General features: G+C 42.4%; 2 protein-coding genes across 3 annotated transcripts; both read right to left on the bottom strand.

Annotated features, from left to right (window-relative positions):
• Positions 1-155: 155 nt before the first annotated feature.
• LOC121574258 (U11/U12 small nuclear ribonucleoprotein 35 kDa protein) lies at positions 156-1,469 on the bottom strand. The gene is made up of 2 exons (XM_045222762.1): positions 430-1,469; positions 156-198 (listed from the first exon to the last, which is right to left on the bottom strand). Exons 1-2 carry the CDS (start codon positions 1,242-1,244, stop codon positions 156-158), a joined length of 858 nt encoding a protein of 285 aa, XP_045078697.1. The 5' UTR covers positions 1,245-1,469.
• A 701-nt stretch (positions 1,470-2,170) lies between these two features.
• Positions 2,171-9,696, bottom strand: LOC121574138 (N-lysine methyltransferase KMT5A-A). 2 transcript variants are annotated; one of them, XM_041886755.1, is made up of 7 exons: positions 9,451-9,696; positions 6,455-6,611; positions 5,453-5,738; positions 4,828-4,915; positions 3,613-3,672; positions 3,273-3,463; positions 2,171-3,080 (listed from the first exon to the last, which is right to left on the bottom strand). In XM_041886755.1, exons 1-7 carry the CDS (start codon positions 9,457-9,459, stop codon positions 2,870-2,872), a joined length of 1,002 nt encoding a protein of 333 aa, XP_041742689.1. In that variant the 5' UTR covers positions 9,460-9,696; the 3' UTR covers positions 2,171-2,869. The 2 variants fall into 2 exon arrangements, with proteins under 2 accessions (XP_041742689.1, XP_041742690.1); XM_041886756.2 differs by having other exon boundaries at positions 5,453-5,735; positions 9,451-9,695.
• Positions 9,697-10,040: the final 344 nt, after the last annotated feature.

The following is a 10,040-nucleotide window of genomic DNA, read 5'->3' as shown; positions in this document are numbered from 1 at the left end:
GTCAAAGAAAGAAAAACTTTATTCAGTGCATAAAGAACAACAGGTTGATAGCACCCTGCTGAGCCAGGCCAGCAGAGGCGTGCAGTGAAGAAATGGGTGATGACATCACATCCACACCAACCAGGTGAAAAAAAGAGACCAATGTAGTCAAAAAGTTATTGTAGTACTTGCTCCACCTCACTCTCCACCCATGCGATCCTTTCAGATATGTCAGAGGGACCATTGAGTTATCTCCTGTCTCTGTGTCTGTACTTATCATCCCTGTGTCTTCTGTCATCCCTCTCTCTCGTCGTCGACTCCCTCTCTCTCGTCGTCGACTCCCTCTCTCTCGTCGTCGACTCCCTCTCTCTCGTCGTCGACTCCCTCTCTCTCGTCGTCGACTCCCTCTCTCTCGTCGTCGACTCCCTCTCTCTCGTCGTCGACTCCCTCTCTCTCGTCGTCGACTCCCTCTCTCTCGTCGTCGACTCCCTCTCATAACTCCTATCCCTCTCTCGGTGGTACTCCCTTTCTCCACCTCTCGCTCGCCCTCTGTCTCGGTCATCTCTCCTCCCCCAATCAGTCTCTCTCGCACGGCTCGGGGACCCATCTCTGTAGCGCTCCTCCCTCTCTCCTCCTCCTCCTCTCTCCCACTCTCTGCCGCCACCACCACCCCATTCCTGGTTCATGGTGACAGGAAGGTTGATGGGTTTGCGGAAGGGTCTGTCCTTTCCACCAAACCGCAGCTGACCAGATTCCTTCTTGCCCCCCTGCCCTCCGCCCAGCCGACGAGGTATCCATCCCTTCAGGGTCCTCTCCTGCTCGAAGTCCACAAACAACTCACTTTGGTCCACCACTAGTTTGTTTGCGTCTCGCCTCGCCCTAACCACAGACCTCTCCTCTTTGTATTCAACGAAGGCATAGCCCTTAGAGAACCCAGTCACTATGTCCCTCACCAGGCGCAGCCGGCGGATGTCCCCGTAATTGGAGAACACTTCATTCAGCTTCTCTTCCGTTGTTTGAGGGTTCAAGCGGGCCACGAACAGAGTTAGGAGCGGGTCCCCCACCACGGCTTTGTTGGGTTTGTAGCGGGCGACCATGGCCCTCCAGACGGCCCGGTCATGGGGCTCCACGTCGGTGCCATCGATGCTGCCCGCCTTGAGAGGGTCGTAGGCTTTTGCCACTGGACTCCAGTCGTTCATAACTCTTTCTCTGACACTAAACAATGAGGCGAAAAAAACAAATAGCTTTAAAAACACGCAGCTCATAAATCAACTTTACATAATGTAATCACATATCTGAAAATGTACATTTGTTAGCGACATAGCTACTGATTAGTTTTGCATGACACCAGTCGGAATTTAAAAAAGTGTGCATCACTCAAAACAGTACGTGTAGGAAATGTTTTAATTCAGTACGTTCCGTTTAGAAATGTGTCTCATTAAAGCTGTCCTTTTCTTCTTCGATATCATGGCGGTCCGCAAACAAATGTTTAAAGTGCATGCCGCCACCTACTGTGCTCCAGGTACATGGCTTTTAATCTTCTTCCCCATGTTGCTTTTCCATTTACAGAATCTTCCTTTGCGGAGCCTGGCAACCACAAAATATTAGCAATCTACCATTTCCAATTAACTAGGCTCTCTCTACGGCATTAATTAGTCGGATAGGTTGTAAATTAGTCCGTGATCTCATCAAACCTCTTCACAACATACCACTCCGACACATTACTCTTGCTTCCTACCTTGACCTTTTTGCTTTCTACACTAGATGCTCCACTGCTTTCAGTATCATGATCTCTCTTCTTCCTTTCTTTCCACTACAGACCATTCAGGTCCTTGACCCTCATCCTCCCGCTCCATATCATCAGCACGGTCACCCATATTGATCGCACTCCAGCACAGCTGTTGCTTCTCTAACCTTCTCTCTATTTCTCCCACACTACTCGCCGCCATTTCCCTTCCCGACCATCGCAGAACTTCTCTTGGTATCACCTACGAACAAGCCCACCTCGTAAAGCCGGTCCTTCCATAGACGTTTTTAAATAGAAACAAGTGTTACTGTACTTTCATCAAACTGTGTATTTATAAAACCTTTTATATCAATGTGTTTCTGGGAAGGACAACCTCATGCAATCATCACAGAGGTGATCTGTCTGATGCTCTCAGGATTTTAGTAATAAAATATAAAAAAAATCTACTTTGCATAAAACATGTTTATTCAACAATGCCTCCACCCCAGCATACATATTTATTTTAATACATCCTCGTGGAGCATTTGTTTGTGGACATTTTGACAGCTTTGTGTGTTAAGATGGGTAGAGATTTGTTCAAGTTCATAAAACAACTACTTAACATGGCATAAAATTTACATTTCAAATAAACTGTAAGTTTAAATGGTTGGAATCATATTCCAGGTTTTGGAACCTTTTAAAGAGGGCTTATTAGTTTGCATCTCAGAAAGGCCTCTGCACCATAAATATAATTATTGTTAAGCAACTAACTACTATACAACCGATTATGAAAAACGTTGTATAAAAATGCATAACACTGAACTACAACCTGCATGCCGTGGAAGCACTGGTCTAAATACAAAATATACAAAAAGAAATGTGCTGGAAAAACTAGCATGTTTCATATAGACGGATAAATATATTAAAAAGTATTGATGCCGGCAAACATTCAGAAGATGCATCTCGACCTAAATGCGTTTAAGTCACTGTAACCTAACCCATCCTTGAAACTGCCTTCCCCTAGTTTGTCCGCACACACATGCCCCTTCCCCTCTCGAAAAAAAATGTGCTACACATTCTAAGGCAATTTTTACATTTAAAAAAACGATCTATTAAGAAACCAAGGTGTTGTTAGCATTCTCCCTTTTCTTTGAGCTGTCTCCATCAATGTTTGAGCCAAGGGTGGGATGCGATGGAAGATTTGCTGCGGTCGCCGTAGTCGTAGAGCAGCTCCTCGCCCTCATCGACTTCTCGCGATGCCACCAAGATGAGGTGAGGTATCCCGTTGATGTCATGGAGTTTGGTTTGACAGTTGCCGTTCTTACTGTGGTTGATCAGACGGCCCATGCGACCTGTTTCTTTCGTGGCGTCCACACTAGTGGGAGAAACAATTGAAAGAACGCTGATATTAGGTTAATCTAACAAAGTTCGTTATGGTTGAAAAGTTATTGTATCATGAAACTAAAACAAAGATTGCATTAGTGCAGCAAACTGTGAGCACACTGAAATTGTTTTGCAGATATGCCAGAGATGCCACACACATAAAAGAGGAAGTGTTTTGACCTACCAGTAGGTTTTGCAGATATACTGAAAGTAGTACATGTAGCAGCCGGTAGTAGGGTTGAGCGCGTATTCGGCCTCCCTCGTTTTGGCGTCGGTGATCTGCAGCAGGTCTCCATGGTACTCCACTACATACTGGCCCTTATGGAAACACTGGGTGGCAAACACTCCTCGACCCTTCCCCTCAATATGCTGCACCTGAACCAAATATATTTCACTCAGATATTGGAATCCAATATAGTCCAAAAATCAATGACAAGCTATAAAAAGGTAACAATGCATTTAATGTCTGTAAATAAACATGCCAGTCAGATAGTGAAGTTTCAGAAGCTGTGATCAATGAGTACCTCCATTCCTTCCTCGATCCCATTTATGATCAGATCATCAATGTGTTTCTTTTGTTCACACTATGAGAAGACAAGCACAGAGGACATGTAATGATGACTATGTCATAAGACTAATTGTAGAACACAAGTCCTTATAGTTGCTAATGCCATTATAGTCAATTTCATCTCACACATTTTATGAAGCTTTTCATTTAGGAAGGACAAAGTTACACTGCAAACATAAAAAAGGTCAGCTTTGTTTAATATTTTGTTTGGTCAAAACATCCCAAATTGTTGTTGATAAATAAACAAACAAAAAGCCCTCAAACCAGTGTTTCCTCAGAAAAAATGTATAGCAGAAATGAGCCAAATAACATATTGGTCAAATTATTTGAACACATTGGACCATGCATATATTTTTTCCTAAAATTAATGTTCACGATTCACAAATTATTATTTTGATTCACATGATTCGATTCAACACGATTGAACAGAATACGAACTAATACAATGGCGAAGTGAATCATTTTTTTAAAAAATTTTTTTATTTGTTTAGTCTGGAGAAAAAAAATCGTATAAATTAATCATATGAATCATTCAAAAAGTAAATCAACTTTGTATGGCCTTAATCACGAATGTCGGTGATAATTTTTTGGGGACATGACGAAAACATTAATACATGCTAATAATAGCTAAACAGTTAACTAGAGGGTACAATATATGTTTTGAATTGGCTACCTAGTTAGTCTGTTCTCTATCATATTTTAAAAGGCTATACCTACCTGCTGCTGCAATATCCGACCAACTCCTTGAGGAATGGTCCACTCACCTCGCACATATGCAAGTGGTGCGTGCAAATACATACACGCTAAAGTGTCATTGCGATCCTGGCTGATATGTTGATTTTTATTTCATTTATCAAATATTTAAAACTGCGCGTAAATAAATTACATTAACAGAAATTATTACATTAATTTCCCAAAACGTTTCGGATTTGATCACTTTTCAAAACTTTCCAAGGCTGGAAAACACCATTTTAAAATTACATTACTTTTCATGACAGTAGGAACCCTGAGCAAATTATAAAACAGAATGACAGGTGTTCTAAACAACTAGGTTCTCATTCCACACATGGTCCTCATCCCACACTAGCATTGCTAATCTTTCAATACACTGCTTAATAACAACAGCATGGTATTGGTCAATGTTTTAGTATTACATGCCCTTTACGCTCACCTTCAGCTCTGCTTTGCTTTTCCTGGAGCTTCTCCTTATGGGATAGTAGTCTGTTACTTTGCGGTTTTGGGAATTCCTGCTCTCTGCCCTGGAAAGGAAATGTATGAACTGATATTAACAAACAATACCATTTTTAAATCCACGGGCACATATGAGCCATGTCCATCTTCTTGTGAAAGTGAATAAACAAGCACTATGTGTCCAACAGAAATGTTGCAGCCATTTGTGGTACATCAATTATAAAATAGAAAATCAAGATTCTAGACAGTAAGGCCACAAGTACATTGGTATCTGGGTGCTAGCCTGTTTCTACTTTAGCAAATCTGTAACTTTCTTGGCAAACAAGTTTTGACAAGTGGATTCTGTTTGGCAAGTCAACAACGTAGGTGTTGTTGAAAGAAGAAAAACACAGGTACCCAAGCTACCACTACCTCAAGATCAGTTTAGTCTAGTCCTGATAGTTTGCACTTCTCCCATGTGCACCGATGTGCAGTTCACCAGTCTCAATCCAAATACACCCTTTTACTTCATTATCTACATGCTCCAGTTTAGTGCATGCATTTAAGACATCCCAAGGTATGAAAACACCAGAATTTTGTTTAGCTGATAACCAGTGGTAACTTACATTCTAAGTGTTGACTTCTTTCCTTTGGCCTTGCGTCGGATGTCCCTCCTCTGGTTGGCGAGGTGAGCGGCAGTGTTGTTGGCGAGGAGGGTGTGGGTGATGTTGTTACTGGGGGCAGGAGGGGAGGAGAGCTCAGATGGGGCGTGGAGGCAGGAGACTGGGGAGAAGTGGAGAAGCTGCTGGGGGGCCTGGTGCTCTTCTGTCCTGCAGGGCCACTGGCTGTGGCTCTCCTCACGGTCCGCCAGCTTCAGGATGCATGCCGCCTCAGAGTTCAGTCTCCTGGCTGCTGGGTGGGGAAAGCAGAGAGGAAAGTCTGATGAGGATAGAACAGGGTGCATGTGAATAGTTTAGTTTACAGAAGCTTCATCTCCTTGTCTCCTTTCCTTAATGTTTTGCCTAAGAACACCAATGTAAAATGGGGAGAGGAAACCACTTTAAACTATTGAGCTGCTGCTCAGACCAAACCCCCAGCTCCTTCTTACTTGTGATGAGAAGATGTGACTTTTGAAGGAGGGGTGAAGTGCTGGGGCCTGATGAAGCCAACCTCTTAACAAACCTTTTAAGTTTAATGTAGGCTAAACACACATTCTACTCAGTATTCACAATGCAAATAAATGTCTCTACACTGAATTTACACATTGATCTAGGCCTTTTCAATTCTATACAATACATTGATCAAACACTTGCAACTTGAGTGGATTTAAATCAACAAGATCTGTTGCACACTCAACAAGCTAATTGATCAAGCAGAAGAGCAGAATAGAACGAGTAGGACATGAATGCACTGCAGTAGTTAAATGATAAGGTGGTCCTCTGTAGCTCAGCTGGTAGAGCACGGCACTTGTAACGCCAGGGTAGTGGGTTCGATCCCCGGGACCACCCATACACAAAAAAATGTATGCACGCATGACTGTAAGTCGCTTTGGATAAAAGCGTCTGCTAAATGGCATATTATTATTATAATAATAAATAATAATAATAAGGCTACTATACACTACATACCATCACCTTGCCTTGGTGCATCATTCTGTATAGAGCAGCGTCCAGTGTACTTTCCCTCCTGTGTGAGTTTGATGGTCATTGCATCAAGGGCAGGTGATTTGGACTTGCTGTGGTTCTGGTTCCGGAGAGTGATGGAGTGGCTGTTTAGTAACATGTCCTGTCAAAAGGAGGAGGTGGACACCATCAATTATTTATTGGTGTTTTGTGTATGTGTGTGCGACTGTGTAAAATCAAATCAAAGCTTATTGGTCGTGTACACATATTTGCAGATGTTATCCTAGGTGCTTGTGTTTCTAGCTCCAACAGTGCAGTAATATCTAGCAATACACACATAATCAAAAAAGAACAAAAATAGATTAAGAAATATCAGAACGGGGCCTCCCGAGTGGCGCAGCAGTCAAAGGCACTGCATCGCAGTGTTGTGGCGTCACTACAGCCTGGGGTTCGATCCCAGGCTGTGTCATAACCGGCCGTGACAGGGAGTCCCATAGGGCGGTGCACAATTGGCCCAGCTTCGTCCGGGTTAGGGGAGGGTTTGGCCGGGGGGCTTTACTTGGCTCATCGCGCTCTAGCGACTCCTTGTGGCAGGCCGGGCGCCTGCAGGTTGACTTCGGTCGTCAGTTGAACAGTGTTTCCTCCGACACATTGGCGCGGCTGGCTTCCGAGTTAAGTGAGCGGGTGTTAAGAAGCGCCATTTGGCGGGTCATGTTTCGGAGGACGCATGACTCGACTTTCGCCTCTCCCGAGCCCGTTGGGGAGTTGCAGTGATGATACAAGATCGTAATATCACGAAATTGGGGAGAAAAAGGGTGAATCCAGGTGAAAGCTATGATCCCTTATTGACGTCACCTGCTAAATCCACTTCAATCAGTGTAGATGAAGGAGAGGAGAAGGACTTTTTAAGCCTTAAGACATGGATTGTGGTGTAAAGTACTTAAGTAAAAATACTAGAAAGTACTACTTAAGTAGTTTTTTGGGTATCTGTACTTTACTATTTATATTTTTGACTACTTTTACTTCACTACATTCCTAAAGAAAATTATTTACTTTTTACTCCATACATTTTCCCTGACACCCAAAAGGACACGTTACATTTTGAATGGTTAGCAGGACAGGAAAATTGGCTAATTCACACACTTATCAAGAGAACATCCCTGGTCATCCCTACTGCCTCTGATCTGGCGGACTCACTAAACACATGCTTCGTTTGTAAATGATGTCTGAGTGTTGGAGTGTGCCCCCTGGCTATCCGTAAATTTTAAAAACAAGAAAATGGTGCTGTCTGGTTTGCTTCGTATAAGGAATTTGAAAAGATTTATACTTTTACTTTTGATACTTAAGTATATTTTTGCAATTACATTTACTTTTGATACTTAAGTATATTTAAAACCAAATACTTTTACTGAAGTAGTATTTTACTGGGTGACTTTCACTTTTCTATTAAGGTATCTTTACATTTACTCAAGTATGACAATTGGGTACTTTTTCCACAACTGGAAAAAATATTTAAGTGTCTTTGAACAGGGTATGGTAGTAGGTGCCAGGCACACCGGTTTCGGGTTTTTCATGCTCAACAGTTTCCTGTGTGTATCAAGAATGGTCCACCACCCAAAGGACATCCAGTCAACTTGACACAACTGTGGGAAGTATTGGAGTCAACATGGGCCAGCATCACTGTGGAACGCTTTCGACACCTTGTAGAATCCATGCCCCGACGAATTGAGGCTGTTCTGAGGGCAAAAGGGTGTTCAACTCAATATTAGGAAGGTGTTCTTAATTTTTTGGACACTCAGTGTATATAATGGTGTGTATAGACTGTATATGAATAGAAATGGTGTGTACAGCAGTGGTTATATAGGATGAGCCTTGACTAGAATACAGTATATAGATATGGAGTGGGTAAAACAGTATGTAAACATTATTAAAGTGACCAGTGTTCAATGACTATGGACATAGGGCAGCAGTCTCTAAGGTGCAGGGTAGAGTACCAGGTGGTAGCTGGCTAGTAACAGTGACTAAGGGCAGGGTACTGGGCAGAGGCTGGCTAGTGGTGACTATTTAACATTCTGATGGCCTTGAGATAGAAGCTGTTTTTCAGTCTCTCGGTCCCAGCTTTGATGCACCTGTACTGTCTTCGCCTTCTAGTAGCGGGGTGAACAGGCCGTGGCTCGGGTGGCTGAGGTCCTTGATGATCTTCTTGGCCTTCCTGTGACACCAGGTGCTGTAGACTAGATGGTCTGGAGGGCAGGCAGTGTGAGGGCACTATGGTGTTGAAGGCTGAGCTGAACAGTATTCTTACATAGGTAGTGTGTGTATCTATCCTTGTGAGGACTTCTGGTACACACAAGGATAGTAAAACGCTATTTTAGGTTTAGGGGTTAGGTTTAGGGTTACAATTAGGGTTAGAAGTTACAGTTAGGTATAGGTTTAGGGAATAGGATTGTGGATAGGAATCAATTATTTGGTCCCCACAAGGAGGATAGCGATACAAAACTGTGTGTGTCATCACAATGTGGGTGTTGAATAAAAACGTTCAACAGGGAAATGTGGAGGACATTCAAACATAACAATTGTTGGGTACTTTCTGGCAGTTTCCTAATATGATCTTATGAAAAAGAAGCGACCTGTGTCAATATACTACCACAGTGACGCCAGCAAAAACATTTGGCTATTATGACGAAACACACCCACAACATACGGGGCCTCCATAGTTGTTAGCTAAATCCCTTAACTCATCGAATTAATTATTTGTGACAAGGCTGTTTTCGAGAACATGCATTCGACCATTCGCTAATTCAACCGATAGGATAGAGTAACGTTAGCTAGCTAGTGCCGGGGGAGGGAGGATAACATAGCTAGCTGGCTTACATAGTGCACTGTTGGACATTCATAAAGTAAACAAATAACTACAATTGAAATATCAGTGCACTGTCTATTGTCATAAATGAATTGTACCTATTATAAAATAACAAAGGTAGCTGTTACAGCCAACTTACCCCGTTCATTTCTGGTTTATTTTGTTTTTTGTCTTTTTATGCGAAAGGCTTCTGGTCCACTCTTCTGTTGCAGTAAAAAAAATATCCAGCAGTCGTATGTCCCCTGCGTCATACAGTCATCCCACCTCTCCTCCGTCTTCACAAAGGATACTTTTGTATGTTTTGCTTTGCAATTATTCAGCCCATGTAGTTTCCACGGTTCCTCCTCTCCGCCATCTTTTATTGTAACTCATTCACGTGAGGGTCCATGTGAACATTTGTGACTGTAGTTCTAACGTAAGGTCAGCAGGAAGCGCTGTCTGACAGTGTTTCTGGGAGTTGGCATCCGAGAGCTTTCACACAAAGCATTTGATTTGATTAATTAACATTAATCATTATCATCAATCGTCATTAAAAAATGTACTTATGAAAATAATCATTTTACTGAATCTGAGTAAACTGTGTAAACTCTCTCTCTCTTGCTCTCTGTATTTTTGTGTTCAGGTGTGTCATGTTTTGTTTGTGGCTGTTTTATATTTTGTTTCCATGTTTTGTTTGTAAGCAAACTTTTAACACTGCCTTTTAAAAAAAATATTTGTATAACATTTTTG

This window comes from Coregonus clupeaformis, chromosome 9 (assembly GCF_020615455.1).
Source record: "Coregonus clupeaformis isolate EN_2021a chromosome 9, ASM2061545v1, whole genome shotgun sequence".
NCBI lineage: Eukaryota > Metazoa > Chordata > Actinopteri > Salmoniformes > Salmonidae > Coregonus > Coregonus clupeaformis.
Note: the sequence above shows the minus strand (reverse complement) of the source record. Positions and strands in the feature narration are given on the sequence as shown.